We start from the raw sequence: 25,241 nt of genomic DNA on the forward strand, positions 1-25,241 counted from the left end.
GTGTGATCATAAGTACACCATATGCCCTCTTGCACGCCAGGCTTTCCCCCTGTGAAACGAAGACTCGACTCAAGAATACAAGGTTCTTATTCCAAATTACCATGTGAGTCTAGAAACATAGCTACCTAACAAACTTAAAAGGAGAATAAATGCAAAATATCTCTGCCCTTTATGAGGGTAATGGTGTTTAATCACTACACTAAGTCGAGTTATCTGAAAGTTCTTTTTAGAGGGGACTTGACTTCGATTGGGCATTATGATTGCATAAATTTCAGGTTTACTGACTTACTACAGCAGACTTTTCTATAAGAAAAATACAGTTTTATGTAGCACAAAATTTTCTGAGAAACTCTTTTAAAGTGTTTTAAAATGGAAAGTTTTCTTTAAAGTACCCATGAATGTTAATGTGTAAACTCAAGATAATAGAGATAATCCCTGTAGAAAACAATTCTAAGTGTTCTTTCTTTTAAAAAAATTATTATAATTGAGCTTGACGGTCATCTGATGCTTCTTTTCAAGCACTAGATTTTGGAGATATAGATTCTTTTGGCCTCTTTTAGGTCTACCTACCTCTATCCAATTTAAGGAATAAATTGTGACTCCTAAGTAACGAGTCTGAGCCTGTATGTCATCTAGAAACACCAAGTTCATTACTTTATAGTCATTATATCATATTCGAAGCCTACTTAAAGCACTTAAAGAATATTAAAAAGAAGACTGTTATCTTCTTGTACTATGGTTTAGGAAGATATTGCAGTGGCACTTAGGACTTATTGTGAATTTTTATACCTCTTTTCCAAAGTAAAAGTTAATGTCATCTCTCATTATTACTTGCTTACATGTGAATGTTATTTACTTCAAAGGTATATCTATGTAGCTGATGTATTGGCTCAGAGCATTCATGTACTGAAAAAACATGATAACTGGGATTTAACTCAAGTGAAGGTAAAAAGACCCTTGGCTTGCCCATACAACATGACCTCTTACCTTAGCTCTTGTGCCTGATCTAAGAATGTGCTCCTTGAATGGAGGAAGCATGACTATTTTAGAAGAACATCAGTGCATTTGTGCTTGGGCTTCGAAAATTTAGTAGTAAGGGCCCTTCACAAGATCTATTTCAGGAGCCAGAAGGAGCTGGTGGGAGGGAGGAGGGGTAGATAAGAAAACTGAAACAATGTCTTTATATTTCCTCTTTGTTGGAAGGTAATGCCGTTAGGCACCTTAGTGGATAACTTAACTGTGGATCCTGACACAGGAGCTATTTGGGCAGGATGCCATCCTAATGCCATGAAGCTGCTCATCTATAACTCTGAGGATCCTCCAGGGTCAGAAGTAAGTTCCTATTCTTCTCTGAGCTCACAGACAAAGTTGCAAGAATAATTTGTTGAGGAGACTTGGGAGAATTTAGTGGGTCACACGTGATGTTCCAGAACTGAATGAGCAGAGATTTTGGCAGGATGGGAAGATATGGCCCATTAACCGTTTCAGGTCTCCCAGTGCCAATTTGACATCAGTGCTAGAAAGCATTTCCCATCCTTGCAAGGGCTATAGTTGCCATCAGGAAGAATAGGTAAGAACAAGCTTGATTATTCACATGGACCTAGATTGCATATTGTATTTCCAATCAGGACACAGGCTCTGATAAATATAATATGATTTCACTCATATGCGGAATTTAAGAAACAAAACAGATGAACATAAGAGAAGGGAAAGAAAAATAAGATAAAAACAGAGATGGAGGCAAACAAAAGAGACTCTAAAATACAGAGAACAAAGTGAGGGCTGTTGGAAGTGTGTTGGATGGGGGGATAAGTGAAATAGATGATGGGGGCACTTGTTGGGATGAGCATTGGGTGTTATATGTAAGTGATGAATCACTGAACTCTACTCGTGAAACCCTTATTACACTATATGTTAACTAACTTGGATTTAAAGAATTTTTTAAAAAAAAGGATATAGGTACTGAGCAGAGCCTGAAATTAGGCAAAGGGAGAGTCCTATATGGAGTCCTAGATATCTTCCTTCACACTACCTACTATGAAACTCAGATGGAAAGATTTAAATGATTGTAGTCTCAAAACAAAATTAGTTTTTGGCAGCAAGTTGTAATATATACGATAGTGTTGAAGAATGTCTCATTTTAAAGATATTATTTGTGGTATTTAAAGCCTCTTCTAAAACAAGAGCATAGACCATCGAATTTTATATAGCATTAAAAACAATAGCAGCATTGTCTACAGCATTGAGTTTAAGAATAACAAATCTCTAGTAAATTCAATACAGAGATAAATTCTTGGCACACATACTCTGAGAGATTTATTTGCAAAAAGTTATTGAGCATTTATAATGGATCAGATTTTGTTCTAATGTTTGAAATGTATCATAAAACAAAATATACAAAGATCTCTACTCTTTAGGGGGAGGGAGAGCCAATGAACAAAAAGCATAAGAAATTAGCAAGTTACATAGTAAGTTTGAAGGTGGTGAGTTCTACGGAGGAAAATGTATAACAGAGTAAAAGGGATCAGAATTGCGGTGAACTGGGGGGGATGGGCAGTCCTATTATTAAATATAGAAATCAGAGGGGCCTCATTGAGAAGGTAAGCTTTGGAGAAAGACTTAATGTTTGAATCTAGGTTTGGGGAGCTGGGAAATTGAGATTCAAACCCTAGCCTGCTAATTGGCCCTGATAATATACACTTAATTCTGCTTCCAATATTGTTGCTCTTCAGTTAAAATTTTTTGTTTCTGTAATTTATTAACATATTAGTCACAGCTTCTTAGAACAAACAAAAGCAAAAACAGCAAAAAAGTATTAAGAGAAGCAAAAGTTCAGTCTGAGCCTAGAGCCTCACCCCAAGCTAGCAATCTACCTTTGCCTCAGACACGTGCCCTCCAAAGTAACACATACTGCTTTTCTACAAACACCCAATGATGTCTGCTTTAAGAGAACAAAAATATGACCCATAGCATAATTTGAAAATTATTTAGGATCTTTCTCATGTCTCTATTTTCAAGTTTATCATTTGTTTATTTAAAAAAATGTTTATGTGTTATTTATTTTTGAGAGAGAGACAGAGACAGGGAGTGAATGGGGAAGGGGGCTGAGAGAGAGGGAGACACAGAATCCTAAGCAGGCTCCTGGCTCTGAGCTGTCAGCACAGAGCTGGACACAGGGCTCAAACTCAAGAATCTCGAACTCACGAACCGCGAGGTCATGACCTGAGCCGAAGTCAGACACTTCACCGACTGAGCCACCCAGGCACCTCATCATTTGTTTATTTTAGATAAGACTTCTTTCTTCACAATGATACCCTTTACTTTTAGTTGAGACTAATGTTTTCTATAAGAGTTCCAAGTTTGAGTATTTTCATGTACCAAACCTGAGTGAAGGTATAGGATCTTCCCTAAGATGAAAAAACAAAACTCAACTAAACTCTATTCTAAGAAGTGTCAATATATATTCATGACTCATGAATTTCTAATTGGTTGTCCTTAATTCCTATCATGTCCTATTTGAGTGAACTTCTTCATCCAGGCTGTTTAGAAAATTGAGCACTTTTATGTTTACTGATTAGCAAAGTAAAGTGTGTTAATCTTTAAAAAAATTTTTTTTTAATGTTCATTTATTTTTGAGAGAGGGGAGGGCAGGGCAGAGAGAGAGGAAGACACAGCAGAGTCCAGGCTCTGAGCTGTCAGTACAGAGCCTGACGTGAGGCTCGAACTCATAAACTGTGAGATCCTGACCTGAGCTGAAGCCGGACGCTTAACTGACTGAGCCACCCATGTGCCCCTAAAGTGTGTTAATCTCGAGGATCAATAACAGTAGTAGGCAGGGATATGTCAGATTGAATTCCAAAGTATGCATTCTTTCTTCTTCCTGACACTTTGCAGGTGTGAGGGGAGCCCCCTCGGTGACAACTACTGTCCTACTGAATATGAGGTTGGGTTGGCTTGCTAACTGGGTGACCATCATTTCACCCTTTGTTTCCCTCCCCATGCAGTAGGCCTTTTCAAAGGCCAGACCCTTCCCGTAGAGGAAGACTGTTCACTCAAGAAGTAGATAAGAGTGGGGCACCTGGGTCATTCAGTCGGTTAAGCACGGAACTACTCTTGGTTTCAGCTCAGGTCATGATCTCACACTTTGTGAGTTTGAGCTCTGCGTCGGGCTCTGCCTGGACAGGGCAGAGCCCGCTTGGGATTCTCTCTCTCCCTCTCTCTCTGCCCCTCTCTGGCTTACTTTCTCTGCCTCTCTCTCAAAAAATAAATAAATAAACATTTAAAAAGGTTTAAAAAAGAATTAGATAATAGCACTCACTGGATCTCAACTCCTTCCTCTAAAGGAGAACTATCAAAATTAACTAAACCACCTTGTTTGGGATTTTGGCTAATGTCAGATAACCAACTAGTCCACTTGACTGCATAGATATAATTAGAACATTAATACTTTCATCAGAATAAGAAAAAAATAATCACATACAAATTTTAGTGTATTGATTTCTGGAGTATTAGTCCTGGAGTATTTGAGAAGGAACATGTCACTGGCAGCTGTTTTCTCATATAGTATACTGACAAATATTCTTCTCTTGACAGGTGCTTCACATCCAGGATGTTTTGTTTGAGAAGCCCAAAATAAGCACCATGTATGCCAATAATGGCTCTGTGCTTCAGGCAAGCTCTGTGGCTTCTGTGTACCGTGAGAAACTTCTCATAGGCACCGTATTTCACAAAGCTCTATACTGTTTGCTGTAGACTCTAGGCATTCCAGAAAGTCTTGTCAACCAACAAAAAACAAAACTGCAGGCTGCAGAATAAAATAACTGTGTTTATTTGGGGTCTTAGGGATTGCAATATGGGAGACACAAATTCCACTGGAATTGAAAGGTTGCTCTAGAGAGACAAAGGAGGTTAGAGTTTTTAAAGAGGAAAGAGGAGACTTACATAAATTGTTTGAAGAAAATGTGCTCAGTGTTGGTATGGGTACAGTTACACTAATCTATGTGTGATTGGTTGCTAGGGTTAGCCAGTGCATTTAGGTCCACTTTAGCTTTTTATTTGATTTCATTTTATTTTTGAGAGAAAGTGCATGTGTGTGCACATGCACACGAGGGAGGGAGAGAGGGGCAGAGGGAGTGAGAGAGAGGGAAAGAGAGAGAGAATCTGAAGCAGGCTTCACACCCAGCACAGAGGAGCTCAATCCCAGGACCCACAATGGTGACATCATGGCCTGGGCTGAAATCAAGAGTAGACCATGAACCAAGCCACCCCATTTATGTCCATTTTAACACATAGTAGATGCCTTTGCTTTTAGCTCAGCTTAGCAAAAATTCTGAGAATTTGATAGAGAAGATGTGCATAAGCTCCACCTCCTCAATGTCCTCCCTGCTCCATTTTAAATAACTCTATTAGTAATGGTTACTCCATTTTATTGTCTCTGTTGTCAATTGACATGTTTAGTAAAAATAAAGCCCTAATTATATGATCAGTGGAATTGAACATGAATGACAAATACCCACGAAAGTGTATCTGGCTTTTCTTATGGATAGAAGTAAAGAAATAGAGTGATTATGTAGTAGCCACAAAAATTGCAAGTCAGATTAGTGACAGTCCAGTAAGAAGTCATACCTCTCAGTGCTTTCTTGTCTAGTATTCCCAATATTCTTTCTATAATAAGATGTGTGAGCTGTGGTGAGTGAGGTATCTAGTTCACGTAGCACTCCTAACTAACTGTGAAGCAAAACTCCCTCCTACCACCGGCCTTCTGAGCCTCCAGATCAGGAGAAAACCTAAAGCTCAAATACTTACAGTTCCCCTTCTCTTCCTTTGATTGTGCCAGACACAAACTGCCAGTCAAGTTCCTAGCCTGGGAATAAAAGCAAGACTTGACAGTGTTTTGCCTAAAGCCCTCTTTAAATTTGTAGTCTCTCTAGTTCTGGGAATCAGGTTCTGGAAAATCCGACAGCGACAGGCATCACTGGCTACCTTAGGGCAGAACAGGGCGGATCTGTTGGTCTTTTGTAATAGGTCTTTATTCGTAGTGATATCTGTATCTGAAGTAATGTAATCAGCTTACCTCTGAACCATGAGATGGGGCCTTAAGGCTGTGGCCTTCGACTGCTTTAACCTTTCTCTTTTGGTTAATTCAATAAACACCTATTAAGCAACATCCTACAGGCTTAAGTCTAATGAATCAGAAATAAATAATATGGTTCTGGCTTGAAGTCCTCTCTTAAGGACCAACTCAACCTTAGTTTGATGAGAATGAATCAAGATACCCCTTTCTTGGTCAAAAAACTAGGACAACTTTTAGCAAATCACTAATGGGAATCAGTATACCCAAGAACCCCACCCTCTTCTCTTTTTGTGACTTCCGCTCAGGAGTAGTTGGTTGATTTTTTGTTTTCCTCTTCTGGGGTGGGGAATTGAGAAGGCTTCTTTATTTCCTAAAGAATTTTGCTCATTTAGATCTAAATTTAGCTGAAAAGTTTTGTATCAGGGTAAAATTCTACTATGTAGTGCATGCAACGTTTTCTGATTTAGACAGTAAGAACGTAGTTTCCACTGCTTCAGGGGAAGAATGCCTCAACAGAATGTTCTAGTTAGTTCTTAGACTTTGAGTTTCAAGAGACTAATCATCAGAGAGACACAGAAGAAAATAATAACTAAGAACATGTACACAGATTCAAAAAATATATAACAGCCTTATTTTCTGTCCCTAACCCTTACACCCAATGGATTCAGAAAATTTACCAGACTAGAAGTAACATGGAGAGCCAGAGATGGGAAAACTAAAGGCATTTAGATGCTGGTGGGGTCCTGTGAATAGACCCTGTCCTGCCCCAGGCCAAGTTGGGAAAGGCTGGATGAGAAAACCCATACAGATATTTGGGGGATCTGATTGCTGAGGGATAGTGTGTCCTTTCACAGAGAGGGCCTACGGAAGTCACAAGGCTCTGGGGTTCTCCTTCCCCAATGCTCCTAATCTTTATGTGAGTATCTTGAGCCTCTTCTCTCACTTGGCAGGTGGGAAGGAGAGCGATGGCCCCTCTAATAAATGTTCCATTTTGATGACTCATTGTAATCCCTTCCCTGGTCTTTCCATTTAAATTGCCAGAGACATGGATGGGGATATTAGGGTGATGATTAGGGGTAGTTCAGCTCAAGAAGGAAAATAGTGAAGATAAGAGCAAAAACCAATGTGATAGCCAGAGCCAAGATAGCCCCCAATGATCCTTATGTCCTGGTACTCATTCCCTTGCATACTCCCTTCCTACATCAAATGTGGCTCTCCTGTGTCATCAATAAGATATTCTAGAAATGATGATGTATGACTGTCACCGCTAAGTTCTATAAAAACATTACCATTTGACCTTGCTCACAAAAACTGTGCATCACGATAAAAGTTTCTGACTGTTTTCAAATGCTAAGTTCTGGAGTTATATTATAATTTGTTATAATAATTAGTCACCTAATGAAACAGGAAACCATGTGTAATGTAGAGATTCAACAAAAGCCAAAAAGTTCATTCTTTAAAAAGATTAATAAAAACTAATACACATCTGGTGAGACTTATCAAGAAAAAGAATGGCTCAATTATCCAGTGTCAGAAATGAAAAATAAGACATGCAGATTCTATAGACATTAGAGGGATAAAAAGAAGAGTTGATGAACTACTTTATGCCAACAAATTTGAAATTTTTATGAAAAGAACAAACTTCTAAAAAGGATATAACACTCTATTAACTAGGGTAAGACTAAACTACTGTCATGCATAGAATAAAAACACAATGCCTTTTATAGAAATTGTTTATTTGTCTTTCATTTTCCAATTCTGAGAGGAGTGATTGAGGGACAGCTTCCCTTGATGGGGCCATTCAGGATCTTGGGATCTTGCAGGAAAGAGAAGGCACAGGGCTATTGAGGGAAGTTCTTTAAGGGAACTACTGACACAAGAGTATGAAGGTTTAAAGGAAACTAACAAGATACACTAATATATCCAAGTGCTAGCAATGGAGTGGGAGAGATGGGGGTGGCGGGAGGCCAAGGACTCAGTTTCTAACTGTAGGTTTGAAGGAACAAGGGATAGAAGCAGCTACCAGAATCAGAAGAGAATAGATAAAGTGGAGATAGGTTGAGCAAAAGATCCTGTGGTCATTGGTAGTAAGCGGCAGGTACCCTGTCACAACTCAGCAGAGAGAAAGCAGAGGAAATAAATATCTTGATTTACTGCCCTTTCACTCTCCCAACAAGAAGCCAAAAGACAGGAGAACTATTAATGGAGCCCATAAAGCTTCCAGGATGCAGAGCAGTGGGGACTTACATACAGAGTGGATCTTGAACTGCAAATGTCTTCATCATGTCACTGCACCATTGCCCAGGGGATTATAGTTATCTGCATGGTGAAAGCTAAGTCTCTACCATATCTGTGTTTCATCAAACTGGAAGGAGAAAGAAGAGAGAGACTATGTAGGAGAAATACCCAGTGACTTAAGATCCAGGACTGGAAACAGTAGTCATTTCTTCTTTTCCCTTACTAATGGTAGAAACTAATGACATGATCGCACCTAACTAATTTTAAGGAAAATTGAGCAATGTATCATGACTGGAGAAGCATATGTTCCAGGAAAAAGAAAGAATAAATTTTAGTGAACAATTACTAATCTGTGCCACAGTCTAATCTTTAGCCACTAAATATCCCTCTGCATCCTTCTCTCTTGCCAAGGAAGATAAGCTAAATATCTATCCAATTTCTGTATCCAGCTCAAAGCACAGGATCTCTGGGTGATGTTTTGACCTCTGCATTAGGTTCATATATGGCTGCATGTGGCAGCCTAGAGAATAAAAGCATTGACCCCCTACATTCAATTACAATGGTTAAGTATGAACAGAATAACTATAGTAAACACTCCTAGTAAAAGAAAGGAAGAATGGAATACATTCAGCTCCATAACAATGAGATATTTCCACCAGAGAGGAATTGAGAAGATTCCCTGTCTTGGCAGTGATATACTTTCCCATGTCCTCTGTGATTCCAAACTTTGCCTTTTGGGAATATTTCATAGTACATTATTCTTTAAGGCCACAGCTGAAGTGGATCTTGGAAAGAGAGTAATTTTGGTAGCCTCCTTCCTACAGGTATAGTTTGAGAATCTGAGGACGTTTTCAGGCCAGGCGTTGGTTGCTTTGGAAATTTAAGTATCTAAGAAATTCGATAGGCTTCTGCATCTGTTTGTTTTCATTCAATGCCATGTGCCAACAACAATGCTCAGATTTCTTTTTGGAACATAATTTTTAAGCCTACTTTACTTCCTGGTTTCCATGTCAGCCATTTAGCCCATTTAAGTGCTCTCTCATTTGAAGCTATCTGAATAATGGGTAAAAGGAGACAACACCATTAATATAGCCTCCCACAGTATCAGATCCCATAGCTTTCCTAATTGGAAGGCATGTGGGAAAAGCTATGAGTCACAGCAACCCTACATCTTGCTGTTGGGGCACAGAACCAAATCTCTAGACCTTCTCTATGGTTTTCTGCTTTGTGTCCACTGGTTTCTACATGAGCACATAATATTCTTACTGTGCCCTACTAAAAACATCAAAGAACAATGAGCACATCAACATTCTTGTTACTCTCTGGGTAAGTGGCCAGCTTTTCAGGTTACTGCAGGAAAGTGTTTTTTGTGTATTTTTGTGATGACATTACAGGGGTCTCCAATTTTGCAGCCTGTTGTACCTGTTTCCTCAGTTCTAGTCTGACTGCATAGTTAAGGTTCTTATTAGAAACCCATTTCTGGGTTCAAATTTCTATATTTCTAAGGTCATGCTAAGCTGTTGTACCAGAGTGACCCCAAATACAGAGGCTTAAAGAATATAGACATTGCTGAAGGGTGCCACATCTTCGTAGGTAAGAACACAGATTAGGGAACCCAAATTTCAGATTTGCAATCCCAGTTCAGCTACTAACTCTGGCTCTCTCTGAGTCTTAGTTTTGTTATCTTTGGAGATGATAATAGTAACTACCACCTAGGGTTAGTAAGAAGATTTAAGGAGTTAGTATATATAAAACTTAAAAGAGTGTTTATTACATGCCTGTGTTATATAAGCACTTGATAACTTAAAAAATACATTTATCATCTCTCTCACATAAAAAAAACTCTGATGAGTGTTCCTGAGACAAATCAGTATGAAAACTCAGATTCTTGTGGTACTCCAGGGACCGAACAGTTTCCAAGCACTTGGCATTTGTTCTGTAAGGCATTATCATCTTCATGGCCAGGCATCATACTGGATTCCATCCCATGGAAATGGGAGAGAGTATGGGTAGGCACATGACGTGTCTGTAGGCCCAACCCGGAAATGGCACAAACTGCTCCCACTGACATTCTATCAATAAGAGCAAAGTCATATGGCTATACCCAATGGGAAGCGAGGCTGGAAAAGTTGGTTTACCTGGGTAGCCTTGTGCCCAGAAAGGAGGGATTTGGGTAGGTAGTTAGTGTCAACTACCATCATACCTTAAATGGACTCACAAAAAGAGTTTGGAAATCATGATTTTATATTCATTAAAAAATTTGCGTTAGAAATTTAAAACAATCCTCACATTAAAAGAAACTAAAATCTATAGTCAATCAAGTGTTGATAAAGTTGAAATGGGTAAATAAATGATAGTAAATCTGTACAGTGAAATACTATTGAGCAATGTATACCATAATTAGAGATATATACAATGCCAGGGACAAATTCCACAAATAGTGATGAGCTAACAACAACAAAATGAATACATCTATTTTTGGAAAATTCCAAAAGGAGCAAAATTAAACGTTGTTTGAGGAGGCATTAGTAAGCGGTTAAGTTAGAACAGAGAGGTTCTGTCTCTCTAGCTATCACCAAAGTTAGGATAGTGGCTACCTCTAGGGAAGGTGTGCTTGTCGTCAGGGAATCATAGGGAATCACACATGGGGAAACTTCTGGGTTACTGGAAATATTACATTTCCTGACTTGAATGGTGGCTTACACTGGTATTTCTTTTATAATCATTCTATAACTGTATATATATATTTTTTATAGATCTTTGGCATAAACAATGTATCTCACAATAGAATTTTCACGCATATGGAAGAGCTAAGTTGACTTCAGAAATTAAAAACGAAGGGCAGAAGTAGGCCTAATATTTCTCATATGGCTAAACTAAACTAAAAACAGTTCAGTATTTGTGAAAGAAAAAAAAATAGGTAAATCAGTGGAATAGAATAGAGATCTCAGAGATATGTCTCTTTGGGGAATTAATATAAGATAAAGTTACCAGTACCAATTGATAGCGAAAGGATGTTTGCTTAGGAGATGACTTTGGGAGCATGGACTTACTTTATGGAAGGTAATAAAACTATGTCCTACCTAACATCACTAGGTAACTACCAAACAGGTGTTTGTGACTTTTGGAGTTAATAGAAGACATGATAAGAGAGTATCTTTATGAACTAAGGGTAGGGAAAACCTTCTGGAACAAAATTTCAAAAATATAAACCTGAAGACAAAAAAGTTGATTGAATTTGAGTCATCAAAATTAAGTATTTCCATTTAAGCAAAGACATCATTGACAAAGACAGTAGATGAATATCAGAATGAGAAATATAATGTTAAACTGACAAGGTATTATTAAGCCCAATATTTTAGGAACTCTAGAGAATAACAAAGTAGAGATGGCAACCACAAAGAATAAGAGGCAAATGGTGTGAAGAAGCAGGCAATTTACAGAGGAGTGGGAAAAAATGAAGCACATGAAAAGATGCTCAGATGCTCAAAATCCTTAGTAATTGGAGAAGTGTCATTTAAAACAGCATTCTAGGGGTCCCTGAGTGACTCAGTTGGTTAAGCACCCCGTTCTTGATTTCAGCTCAAGTCACATTCTCATGGTTCATGAGTTCAAGCCCCACCTCTGGCTCTGCACTGACAGCGTGGAACCTTCTTGGGATTCTCTCTCTCCCTCTCTCTCTCTCTGCCCCTCCCTGCGTGCACTCTCTCTCCCTTTCAAAAATAAGTAAACCTTAAAAAAATAAAACAGCACTCTAAGTTGCTTTATACCTATTAGACTAGCAAAAATTAAAAGGGTCGTATTGCAAAGTGCTGATAGGGTGGTGGGGATACAGGGGATATAGGAAACGTGCCTCATCTTTGTTGACAGGGTAGATGGTTGTAGCCACAACAGGTGGGATCCAGAACCCAAGGAATCATGAAATCTGTAGGGTTCAGAGCCATGTCTGTAGTTAAGGTCCACAGCAGCAAAACAAATGCTTGCAATACAGCTTCTTTCCTCAATCAGTTTCGAATGTTAGCCTTCTGATTTACAGACACAAAACAATATCTGTACTGTGGCTTCAAGATTGTTGGGGAAATATAGGTTCTAGTTCTCCCTCTGCAGAACAGGAAGGCACATTAGAAGATGAGAGGCAGACTACCTTCTCCCCAGCCCCCTGCACCTGAGATTCAGATACTGGTATTTAATCAAATCTCTCTACACATATCTCATATGTGCCAGGGTTTTAAAACATTGCGCCCAAAGGATGCTGCAAAAGAGGTGGAAGGTGCTCTTTAGCGTTTCTACCACACCACACAGGAGTAAGACCTGGATGCACACTCAGTGTTACCTATGAACTTGTGTTCATATTGTTATTGAAGGAATTTGTCTATAGCAAGAAAACAAATCATGTACCTTCTGCCAAAACTCATTTTTCCCACACAATGAGGTTGTTCAGAAAAACAATTTCCTGGAAATGTAAAAGTCTGTAATTAGCAGTCAAGAGGAAGTCATCCCACTGAGGAAAACCTAGAGGAATGTGCTGATGTTGGAGCAGAGAATGTAATGGAAACTCAGTTTGATACTCTCTAGAACAGACAGTAGATAAAACCCATTCCATCAAGGATGACTTTAGAAATGGTACAATGAATACTTACCACAAAACTGTGCTCTTAGAGCTCCAGGTTTTGCCCACCACGTGAGCCCTGTGGTTTCTAACAGCTAACTGGGGAATCACACAAACCTGTAGAATATCATTGATTCCATTAAGAGGTAAAACCAAAATGAAGTGCAGATGGAGCATTACATGGACTGTTAGCAATTTTCACTACAGAAAAAATAGTGGCTTCTGCAGCAAATCTGAAGATTGTCTGTGAGTAGAATGTAAGCTCAAGATCTTTGGAAAATAACTTGTGCGTGAATGGATTTCAGAGAAGTCCGTTAGCATTCAAAACAATCACATCGTATGCTAAAAGTCACATACATACACACACACACACACAGTACACGCATAATAATTGGAAAGAGTAAAGTCAGATGTGCACTCCCATTAACACAATGAAATATCTTGGTCCTTTCCCTATCTTTGTTTTTTGCTGCCCTCATTCCTTTCCAAAATTTTTCCTAATGAAGTCTCTGTCACTATATCTCTCTCAATCTCTACTTTTAAGGAACCAGACATAGACACTGAACATCATTCACATTTGCCCAAGAGAGAAGCCACATACTCACCTTCTCAACCCCCATGGTAGCTTGGATAATGGTGGTCCAACTACTCTGGTTATCTTCTTGGTACGCTATCCTCAGCAGGCTGATTCAGCTGTTGAACTCAAGAGTGGCCATATGTCTTAGTTTGGCCAATGAAATATTGGTAGAAGTAATAGATGTCACTTTCAGGTAGAAATTTAAGAGCTGGCATGTGTTTCCCTGTATCTCTTTTCTCTTTGTCCCCAAACTGGTAGTATTCTAGATACAGTCTGTTCTGCCAAACTGGACTCTGATTGGTGATGCCAGGAAGCAAAGCTTCAGCCACCCTGCAATAGACATGTAGCATGAGAGATAAACTATCATTGTAAGCCTCTATTACAGGATGCTGCAGTAGTTCATTCTTTCTCATTTGTTGTGTATAGTATTTCATTGTATAAAGAGACCATAATTTATTTATCCATTCCATTATTGATAGACATTTATGTTGTATACAAGTGTTTAAAATAGATGCACAAAGCTGCCATGAACTTTCTTTTTTCAATGTACTTTAATACACATATAGAAATATTTCTGTTAGGTGTATATGCAGAATTAAAATCACTGGGTAATGGAGTACACAAAATGCGTAGCTTCAGTAGATCCTGAAAAGCAGTTGTCCAAAGTAGCTATATCGATATACTCTCCCACTAATGATGTTAAAGTTCTGGTTGCTCCTCTTCCTTGCCAACACTTAATAGTGTCAGTTTTCCATTTTACAAAAAATAAATTAACTATTCCAATGGGTGTGTTGTCATATCTCATCATGATTTTTATGTGCGATCCTCAGATGAATAATGGAATTAAACACCTTTTCCTGGCTTCTTGGAGGCTTCTTTGGTACAGAGAATGTTCAACTGTTTGGTCATTTAAAAATTTGGTTGACATTATTTTTCTTATTAATTTGTAGGTATGAGTTCTTTGTGAATACCTGTATTAAAAATGTATTCTTCCACTTTAAAAAATTTCATTTACTTATTTATTTTTAAATTTACTTCCAAGTCAGTTAGCATTAAGTGGAATAATGATTTCAGGTATATAATTCAGTAATTCATCACTTATATATAATACCCAGTGCCCATCAAATGCCCTCCTTAATGCCCCTTGCCCATTTAGTGCACCCCCCCAGCCACCCACAACCCCTCCAGCAATCCTCAGTCTGTTCTCTATATTTAAGAGTCTTTTATGTTTTGTCCCTCTCTGTTTTTATTTTTATTTTTTTGCTTCCATCCCCTTATGTTCACCTGTATTGTATCTTAAACTCCACATATGAGTGAAATCATATGATATTTGTCTTTCTCTGACAGACTAATTTCCCCTAGCATAATACGTTCTAGTTCCATGCACGTTGTTGCAAATGGCAGGATTTCATTTTTTCTTTTTTTTTTTTGATTTTCGTATTCTCCCACATTTTGGTGATCTTTTCATTTTCTCAATCATGTCTTTGATAGACAGAAAATTTGCAATTTTAATGAAATCCATGTATCAATATATCCTTTTATGAATGTTGCTTTGGGTTAATCATTTAAGAAGTATACTGTTTTAGTAGGTTATGAACTATGCTTCTTTGTTATCTTATACACGATTTATTGTTTAATTTTCCACATTCAAATTTCTTACCTATCTGGCGTATATTTTAGAATGTTTTTTTGAGTAGAAATAAAGATTCATTTGTAGTCACACCTATATCCAATTGATATAAAATTATTTATTGAAAAGAAAATCCTTTCCCCGCAGGATTGCAGGAGCACTTTGTCATAAATAACGGGCCATCCGTGTGTAGGTTTACAGCTGGGCTCTTTATTTTACTCCACTGAGTGATTTGTCAATCACTGTACCAATATCAGATGGTTTTAATTATGATAGATTTATACTAAGTCTTGATTTTCAGTAGTAAAACCTTCATATTTGTTCCTCCTCAAAATTTTTATGGCTACTCATCTCTCTTTACACTTCCATTTAAATTTAGAATCTGCTTGTCAATTACCACAAAATTTTGCTAGGATTTTGATTGGGATTGCAGTGAATGTATACATTCAATGGGGATCATGAACACCATTAAAATTTGAGTCTTCTAATAATAATGCATGTTCCAGATTTTCTTTTTTAAACTGGATTTATTTATTTATTTGCTCTAGTTTAATATTTTGTTAAGTTTATTTGTTTATTTTTGAGAGAGAGAGAGAGAGAGAGAGAGAGAGAGAGAGAGAATGGGGGAGGGGCAGGAGAGAGGGAGAGAAAAAATCCCAAGCAGGTTCCGTGCTATTAGTGCAAAGCCCCACATGGGGCTCCATCTCACAAATAGTGAGATCATGACCTGAGTGGAAACCACGAGTGGAACTGAGCCACCCAGGCACCCCTTGCTCTAGTTTAATATTGCATACAGGTGATAATAGTGAGTATTCTTGCCTCTCTGTCAATCACCAGGGAAAGCTTTCAATTTCTCATCAAATACGATGTTTGCCATAATTCCCTTTTAATTACTGCTCTCAACCTAGTTAAAACATTTTCATTTCATTTTTTTTTTTTTTTTTTTTTTTCTAGGAGAGAGAGAGAGACAGCGTGAGCAGGGGAGGGTCAGAGAGAGAGGGAGTCACAGACTGAAACAGGCTCCAGGCTCTGAGCTGGCAGTCAGCACAGAGCCCGACGCGGGGCACGAACCCACGAACCGCGAGATCATGACCTAAGCGAAAGTCGGACGCTCAACCGACTAAGCCACCCAGGCGCCCCGATTTCATTTTTAACTTATTAGGAATCTTTTTTAATTACAAAAGAATATTGAATTTTTAAAAATATTTTTTCTGCTTTTATTGGGATTATTATTTATTTTCTTTTTTATTCCATCAATTTTATAATTGATTTAAAGCTCTAAGCCAAACTTGTATACTAGGTGTAAACTTCACTTTGTCGTAATATATTATCTGTTTATATATGGTGGATTCAATTGGGTAATTCTTTAAGATATTAATGTCCAAAAACTGAGGACTGATGGATGTGGGGGGGGGGGGGAGAGCATGGAGGAGGGCACTTTGGGGATGAGCACTGAGTGTTATGTGGAAACTAATTTGACAATAAACTATTTGTAAAAAAAAAAAAAGATATTAATGTCCATATTCATGATAAATGCTGACTGTAATTTTAATTTCCATTTCTTGTAATAAATTGTCAGGTTTTAGTATCAAAATTATGTTGGCTTGGTAAAACAGTTAAGAAAGAGTTTTTCTATTCTGTGGAAGAGTTTGTATAAAAATTAGTATTTTTTCTTCCTTAAGTGTTTGGAAGATTTATTCATGAAGCTATTTAGGACTGAAGACTAAATTATAGATTCAATTTCTTAAATAAATACAAAAATGTTGAGATTTTCTGTCTTTTCTTGTGTGTCTTTTGCAATTTTAAGAATTCACTCTTTTCATCTAAATTTGTAAATATAGTGGAATAAAGTAGTTCATAATATGCTTCGATTTTTAAAAATATCTTTAAGACTTGTGGTAATATTCTGGTCTTCATTCCTCATATTTAGAATTTTTAATCCCTGTCTCTTTGTGGGTCTTATTAGGCATTTATAAATTTTATTAGTACTTTCAATAATCAACTTTTGAATATTTTGTCTTCTTTATTTAATTTTCTTAAAGATTTGTTTGAAAAACAACATTTTTTTAATATTTATTTGTTTTTGAGAGACAGAGCATGAGTGGGGAAGGGGCAGAGAGAGAGGGAGACACAGAATCTGAAGCAGGCTCCAGGCTCTGAGCTGTCAGCACAGAGCCGACGCAGGGCTCCAGTCCACGAACCACAAGATCATGGCCTGAGCTGAAGTCCTACACTTAACACACTGAGCCAACCAGCCATCCCTTTATTTAATTTTTTATTGTAAAATTCACATAACATAAAATTCACCATTTTAACCATTTTAAAGTATGCAGTTCAGAGGCATTTAATATGTTCCCAGTGTTGTGCAAGCATCAGCACTATCAAATGCTAGAATATTTTCATAACCTCAAAAGGAGGTTATGCCCATTAAGCTGTTACTCTTTCGTTACCCCCAGTCCCCGGTTAGTACTAACCTGCTTTGTCTGTGCCTTTCCCATTCTGGCTGTTTTGTATAAATGGAATCATAATATGTGGCCTTTTGTGTCAGATTTCTTTCACTTAGCATAGCATTTTCAAGGTGCATCCATAGCGTAGGATGGACCAAGACTTCATTATTTTTTATGACTGAATAACATTCTATACAATGGACATTCTTTCTTTAAGTCTGTTTTTTATTTCACTGATTGCTGGTCTCATCTTTATTATTTCCATCTATCTACTTTCTTTAGGTTTTTCAGTTTTTGAGATGCACGCTTAGATAATGGGGTATATTTCTGTCAGTTTTGCCTTATATACCTTGAAGTGCTGTTTTTAGGTGCACATAATTTAGGATCCCCAAAGCTAGACATACACATTTGGGGCTCTTACACTTCCTTTTTTTTTTTTTTTTTTTTAATGTTTTATTTATTTCTAAGAGAGAGAGAGAGAGAGACAGCATGAGCAGGGGAGGGTCAGAGAGAGAGGGAGTCACAGACTGAAACAGGCTCCAGGCTCTGAGCTGGCAGTCAGCACAGAGCCGACGCAGGGCTCGAACCCATGAACCGGGAGATCATGACCTAAGCTTAACCGACTAAGCCACCCAGGCGCCCCAGGAGGCTCTTACACTTTCTAATTAGATGACTTTGCATAAAATGGGGGTAATCATACTGGTCATATCCCATTTACCAGGATGTTTTGAGATTATGTAGGTGGAGCACTTGTTTAAAGTGCTCATTTCTCCACTTGACTGGAATTTTACTGTTTGCACTGCAGTTGCTGTGTGTCTACATTTGCAGTTATTTTCTCATTTATTTCATACAACAAGACCACAGGAATTATCTTCATTTCACAGATTTTTCTGCAAGTACAGAATTTCAGAAAGTGACCATGAATCTAGTATTCAAAGTCCAGTGTTTTTATTTTCGAATTTTTCATCTAGGGTTGCTACCACTGCTTCAGGCAGAGTAGTGTTACTGGAGTTCTAAGGACACTAGAATTTCACACTTTCAAACTCTCTACTACATTGCAATTACTGCCAACAGGGTTCAGCATCCTCTAGAGGAAGACGACCAAATTAACCCTTTTGTGCTTGTCCCAAATTAAACTTGACAAACCTGGCTCTGGTTCTCTGCCAATGCATTGACATGTTTTCCCCGAATACTCCGTGAATTTGGGGTTTTGTGGAAAAATAAAAGAATCAGTACATGTGCTTTGTACCAAAGATATTTAGGAAGTAATGCTTTAATGTGTGTGAATGAATATTTAGCACATGAAAACAAGGTAAGAAAGAAAAGGAATTATGAAAGTCAGTGTAAATTGTTTACTAAGTTTTGAGTTTTTTATAGGATTTTTCTTTTTCTAATGTTTGGTTGTAAACTGCCGGTGATAAAAAGAAATTCTAACTTAAAAAGCCCATAACTTTCCATAAACTTAAATTTTTAATATTTCATGGATTTGAATACAGTCATTTTTATCCATTTTAACAACTTTGAGATGGGAAATTAGTATATAATCAATAGTTTCTTAGCATTGTGTTGTAGATTGATATTTTTTTTCTCTCCTAGTATAGTAATAAAATAAAGTAATAAAACAGACAATAAAATAATTATATATTTAACACTGATGATATTTTAAAGTCAATAAAATATGGTATATTAAAGTATCCCAGGGGCTCCTGGGTGGCTCAGTCGGTTAAGCATCTGACTTCAGCTCAGGTCATGATCTCATGGTTCGTGGATTTGAGCCCTACGTCGGTCTCGGTGCTGACTGCCAGCTCAGGGCCTGGAGCCTGTTTCAGATTCTGTATCTCCCTCTCTCTCTGACCCTCCCCTGCTCACGCTGTCTCTCTCTCTCTCTCTCTCTTTCTCTCAGAAATAAATAAAACATTACAAAAATTTAAAAAATAAAATAAAGTATTCCAGAGGCTCCTGTAATGCTTTTCAAACATTCATTCATTTCTTTAATCAATATATATTGGGTACCTAGCCTCTATTTGATGCTAAACCAGCTATCAGGGCTATAACAATAAACAAAGCAGTATTGTATGGGTTTATAACATAAGGAGAAAATCAGAAAAGGAATAAGATATTAAAAATACAGAGTGGTAAGAATAATAAAGAAGTATGGTGCAAAGGACATATGAAAAGGATATTTAAGAATTAGGGATCAAGAAACACTTAGCCGAAGTAAATTCTGAATGTATGCCTGAAGGAGCAAGTAGTATTTGGTTATATCACAAATGAGGAACAGAGAGGTTTGGGGAAAAAAAGTGTTTCAAATGAAAGAGTAGTTGCAAAAGCCCAGAGCAACATTCCCACAGACGGTAGACCTTTAAAAGTGATTGGTGGTGGAGATCATTAATTACTCAAGTATTTTCACTTTTCTTTTAGACAAGGATTCTTAGTATCTGGCCCCGGCACCTAGGGCTTCAGTGAAATACCAAAATCCGGCACAAGTGTTTTGTGTATTTATGAATCCAAGGGAAGGATTTACTGCATCCATCAGGGTCACAAAGTTACGTGAGTCCCTTCAAAAAAAGCTAAGAATGACTGCTCTACGGTCTCACAGAGTAAAACAAGTACCTGGAAAGGATATTCAGATAGTGCCTAATTTATTAAAAAAATGGATTAGTAAGTTAATAAATTAGCTGGATCAGAGGATGAGGGCACGGCATCTCCTTGTCTGTCCCCAGCTCACCCCCCAGTCCCTTCTTCTCCCGTGTCCTTTATGCCCCGTTTGCTGCCATTTGTTCATTCTTTCATTCCTTCTCCAAATTTTGAGCACCTACTGTGCCAGAAACTGTTCTAGGAGTTAAAGAGGGGGCAGATGACAAATTAGTCAAGGTCTGTGCCCTTCTCAAGTTTACTAGTGATGGAGGGCAGGCTGCCTACAAGTAAACAAATAGATAAACAAGATGGCTCCGTATAGTGAAGAGTGTGTGGAGCAGGGATGTTGGAGTCATTCGCAACCTGTATAGCACACCCCCAGTCAGTCACAGCTGAATGGAGCCCTATGTAGGTGAAGAGTCTTAGAAATTCTGTCATGTCAGGAAATAACTTCTTAGTTGCTGGATCATGACAAAGTATGTGGGGCGGGGGCAGAGTTCCAGAGGACGGGGAATGGTCAGCATTGTGGAAGACCTCTTGGGGGGTCAGAGGAAGTATTTACTGACAGAACAGAGATATGTCACTATTCTAACAACCTGTTGCTCTATACTGGTGCTAACTATTTCACATCAGCTGTGGGGTCTTAGTGACTGGTGGTGGGCAGAGTGTGCAATGGGAGACTACTGTAAATAGTAACGTTGAAAAAGGCCTCATAGGAGAAATGACATTTCAGCTAAGACCTGAATGGAAAGAAAGAGAAATTCAAAGAGCAGTCAGGAGCAGGTGAACATAAGGAATGGGGAGAGCATTCTAGTCAAAGGATAGCAAAGGCAAAAATGATGAGGTATAATAAGACTGACATGTTTACAGAGTGATAGGAAGGCTAATGTTGCTGAAACATTATGCTGAGTGAATGATAAGAAATTAGGTCAGGTGAGAGGCACAGGCCAGCTCTTGTATGGCCTTTCAGGCCATGATAAGAAAGTAAAATGAGAAGTGGGGAAATGATATGATCTGACTTACATTTTTAAGAGCTTAACTCTAGCTGCAATGAGAATGGATTGGGGATGAGGGAGAGAAGAGTAAAGAGGAGTTTTTCTGAGCCGAGAGACAATGGTAGCCTGGGACAGAGTGATGGCAGCGAAAGTAGAAAAAAGTGAGCTGATTTAAGATTTATTTGCAAGTTGTGGTGGTTTTAAAGATATGTGCACACATTCTTTGATATGCCTCCAGTTGAGAGGTGGAGCTTAATTCCTCTCCCCTTAAAAGTGGACTGGAGTTGTTTGCTTCTAGCAAAGAGAATATGGTGAAAGTGAAGAGGTGTCATTTCTGTAGTAAGATTGTGGCTCCCATTTCGGGGGCATGCTCTTTTGTTCTGTTTTCTCACCCTGGAGGAAGCCAGCACCTTATATGCTACAGCTCTGTGGCAAGTTTCCGGAGGCAAAAGACCAAGAGCTATGTGAGTGATCTTGGAACCTGATCTTACCTCTTCCACCCCACCCCAGATGAGTCTTCAGATGAGAGTACAGCTACATTGGTCTGGGTTCTCCAGAAAAACAGAACCAATAGTATAGATAGATGATAGATAGATAGATAGATAGATAGATAGATAGATAGATAGTTAACCATGGGAATTGGCTTACATGATTATGAAGGCTGAGATATGCCACGATATGCTAGCTGTAAGCTTGAAAGCCAGGAAGGCCAGTGGTTTAATTCAGTAGAGTCTAAAGGCCTAAGAATGAGGGGGACACTGGTACAAATTCCGGAGTCTGAAAGCCCAAGAACCAGAAGCTTTGATGTCTATGGGCAGAAGAATATGAATGTCTCAGCTCAAGAAAAGAGAGAGAGAGAGAACATTTGTCCTTCCTCTAACTTTTTGCCCTATTTAGACCCTCAAAGACTGGATGATCCCCACACACATTAACGAAGGCTAATCTACTTACTCAGTTTATTGATTCAAATGCCCATCTCTTCTCACAGACACACCCAGAAATAATTTACCTGCTATCCAGGCATCCCTTACTCCAGTCAGGCTCACAAATAAAATTAGCCATCCAAACAACTCTGGCTGACAGCTCAGCTACCAATTCATGAATGACGTTGAGCCAGAGATACCCAGTTATGCCACACCTAGGACACTGATCCACAGAAAGTATGAGATAATAAATGATTGTTGTTTTTTAACTGCTAGATTTTTACGTAATTTGTTGTGCAGCAACAAATTTTCCTTCTTTTACTACAAAAGGAAGGCTTATGGGACTGACTGATATGTTTGGTGCAAGGAGGTATTAGGGAAAGGGGTGGGTGCATGACGATTGGCTAGGTTTTGGATTTGAGCAATTGGATGTTAGTGGTGCCATGTACTGAAGCATGGAAAGATTGGAGGACATGACGTATTGGGGTAGGGAATCAAGAATTCTGCTATGGACACATTTTTAGGAGACTATTAGACATTCCGGTGGGAATATAAACCAGGCAGCTAGTCAGTGAGCCCAAAATGAGTGCTCACCAGTCTACCAGTCATTAAATGTTTCATAAAGGACTACTCTTTGCCAGGCTCTTTCCCATGCTTTGAGGTCATTATGGGAAACAAGACAAAACCCCCAACCTCAAAGGACAACAGACCACAAACATATAAGTAGATTAACAAGATTATTTTTAAAAATGAGTAATGAAAAATATAGGATAATGTCAAAAAGTTGCTGGAGGTAGGGTGTGCTACTTTAGCTAGAAAGATCAAGGATGATTTATTAGAGCCACAGTAATAGACTTGAGCTTGGTGTGTATATTTTGGAAGCACTAGCATACTAATGGTATTTAAATCCACTGGAATTGATGGGATCACCTCAAGAGAGACTGTAGAAAGAGAAGATGTTTTAGAATAAGTCTTAGGGCTTCATCATTTAAAGGTCGGAGACAGGAGGACCTGCAAAGAAGATGAGGAAATTAGGGGGAAAAAATGCAAGAGGATGGAATCACAGAATGCAAGAGAGGTAAATATTTGAAAAGAAAGGAGTGGTGATCTTTGCCCAACATGACTGAGTATGATTATAGCAGAGAAGTAACCACTAGATTTGATAACATGAATATTATGGGTGGTTTAATAAGAGCAAATTCTGTAGTCGAGTTAAAGGAACACAAGGTATATTATAATGGGTTAAATAGAGAATGGGAGATAGGAGATATTCCCTAAAGTTAGTTGCTGAACCAATCATTTTCTTAAGCTTATAAACAATGAGTAAGGAATTTGGGTAGGGTTCAGCAGGTAGATTCTTCTGCTCCACCTGGCATCAACTGGAGTGATGCCAATTCACAGTGGTATTCAGCTGGTGGTTGGACTGCTCTGGAGTGTCCAAGAAGGCTTCATGTATACATCTGGCGCGTTGGAGTAGACGGCTGGAAGGCCAGCCATTTTCCCTCTCCATGTGTTCAGAACCTTGCATGTGGACAATCCAGTGGAGTGATCAGATTTATTATGCTGAAGCTCAAGGTTCAAGAGCAAGTATTCCAAGTGACAGGAGGTGGAAACAGCTCGTCTCTAAGGCTGTTCCGGCAAACTTAACATGAAGTTTAAAATAAAACCACTGTGGTTTAAAACCACTTAAATTAACACCACTGTGTTTTAGGAATTAAGGCATTCACAGAGTCAGTACCCACTTGAGGGGAAATGTCTTGTGCCTCGCTTTTTAATAGGAGAAATATTAAAGAATTTGTGGCCATCATTAAGCTGTTACAAGAGATGATAAAATGGAAGCATCAACTGTTGGCAAATCTTTCAGAGCTTTAAATCTCTCTCTCTCTCTCTCTCTCTCTCTCTCATTAGAAAGAGGAGTGAAAGAGCACTTTCCCCAGAATACTATGAGTGACACTAAAGCACGTTGGTACCCGATAGCATTATTCCAGAAAAGAGGAAATGATGGATGTTGCCGTAGAGAGAGGTGTAACTGGGACCAAAATCTTTGAGAAGAAAAGAAAGGGAGGGGCTGGCCTTTAGTGAAGGAGGAAACACTTCATTCATGGTAACAGGAGAGAAAGGAGACATGAGTATAAAGAGGCACCTCCTTTCCAGCTTTGTTCAGAAGTCCCCTTAACAGGGAGGTTTTCTCTGACTTCCATTCTTTAAATGGCACCTCAGTACTCCGTATCTTTCTTCCCTGCTTGATTCTTTTCCATAGACTACGTGCATGTCCTTAATGCATGCATGCATTACCCACAGCACTATATAGGCAGTAATGCTATATTTTACTGATTTCTGGCACATAGCAGGTACTCCACCAGTGTCATCGAGTGCCCGGAATGAATGAACACTGCAGTGATGTTCTTGCTGAGCTGTAAGGTCGGGAGTGGTGCTCGGAGATTGAGATGCTGGAAATCCAGATGTTTGAAGGTGACACACAGTGGTAGCCTGGTGAGAATGAACTTAGATTGTAGGGCTTCTATCCACGGCCCTTTCTTCCTTCCGCACTGCTTCTGGCTGAGTCACTGTGATCACATTACTGAACCCCTTGGAACCACAGGGATTAGGGACTTGTTGGCACAAAATGAGTGCTCATCAAAGCCTGGCTCCCTTTTCCCACAGCTCTCCATTTCCACCAATCGACATGCTCTGCCCCTCTTGCACGGTGTAGGCAGTTCTCTCTCTCCCCTCTCAAGTCTCAGGGAGCAAGCAGCTCCTGGCCTCCGCAGTGCCAAGGGGAGGGTAGGGAAGGGGCGGGGCAGGGCAGGAAGGCCGGATCCAGGGACTGCCCCTGCGAAGTTCAGGCTGCAGGCAAGCCAGTCTCCTGGCCATCAGGTTTATGAGCCCAGCCATCTGTTCTTACCCAAGCCATGGCGAAGCTGGTGATACTCACGCTCTTGGGGCTGGGACTGGCACTCTTCAGGGATCACCGGGCTTCTTATCAGTAAGTTGGGTTGTGGTGAGGGCTGCAGCCCAGGTCCACCCCATCTCAGCAACCCCAGGAGCGCCGCTGAAAGTGGGGTGTAGTCTTAACCAAAAGTCCGAGGCAAGTTTTAGATGCACATCATGC

General features: G+C 39.0%; 2 protein-coding genes across 3 annotated transcripts in view; both read left to right on the forward strand.

The window, feature by feature from the left end:
- PON3 (paraoxonase 3) overlaps positions 1-8,610 on the forward strand; it is a 30,594-nt gene extending 21,984 nt beyond the window's left edge. Inside the window, exons 7-10 of one of the 2 annotated variants that reach the window (XM_039236273.1) lie at positions 864-945; positions 1,204-1,332; positions 4,594-4,671; positions 8,261-8,610. In XM_039236273.1, coding sequence (XP_039092204.1) covers positions 864-945; positions 1,204-1,332; positions 4,594-4,671; positions 8,261-8,338 — 367 coding nt within the window. In that variant the 3' untranslated portion in view covers positions 8,339-8,610. Of the gene's footprint in view, positions 1-863; positions 946-1,203; positions 1,333-4,593; positions 5,107-8,260 lie in introns of those variants that run through there. The other variant, XM_039236272.1, reaches the window with a different exon arrangement.
- A 16,404-nt stretch (positions 8,611-25,014) lies between these two features.
- The window catches only part of PON1 (paraoxonase 1), a 35,470-nt gene continuing 35,243 nt past the window's right edge, over positions 25,015-25,241 (forward strand). Inside the window, exon 1 of the mRNA XM_039236227.1 lies at positions 25,015-25,115. Coding sequence (XP_039092158.1) covers positions 25,042-25,115 — 74 coding nt within the window. The 5' untranslated portion in view covers positions 25,015-25,041. The remainder of the gene's footprint in view (positions 25,116-25,241) is intronic.

Source organism: Hyaena hyaena, unplaced genomic scaffold (assembly GCF_003009895.1).
Source record: "Hyaena hyaena isolate Hyena2069 unplaced genomic scaffold, ASM300989v1 scaffold_109, whole genome shotgun sequence".
In the NCBI taxonomy this organism is placed as follows: Eukaryota; Metazoa; Chordata; class Mammalia; order Carnivora; family Hyaenidae; genus Hyaena; species Hyaena hyaena.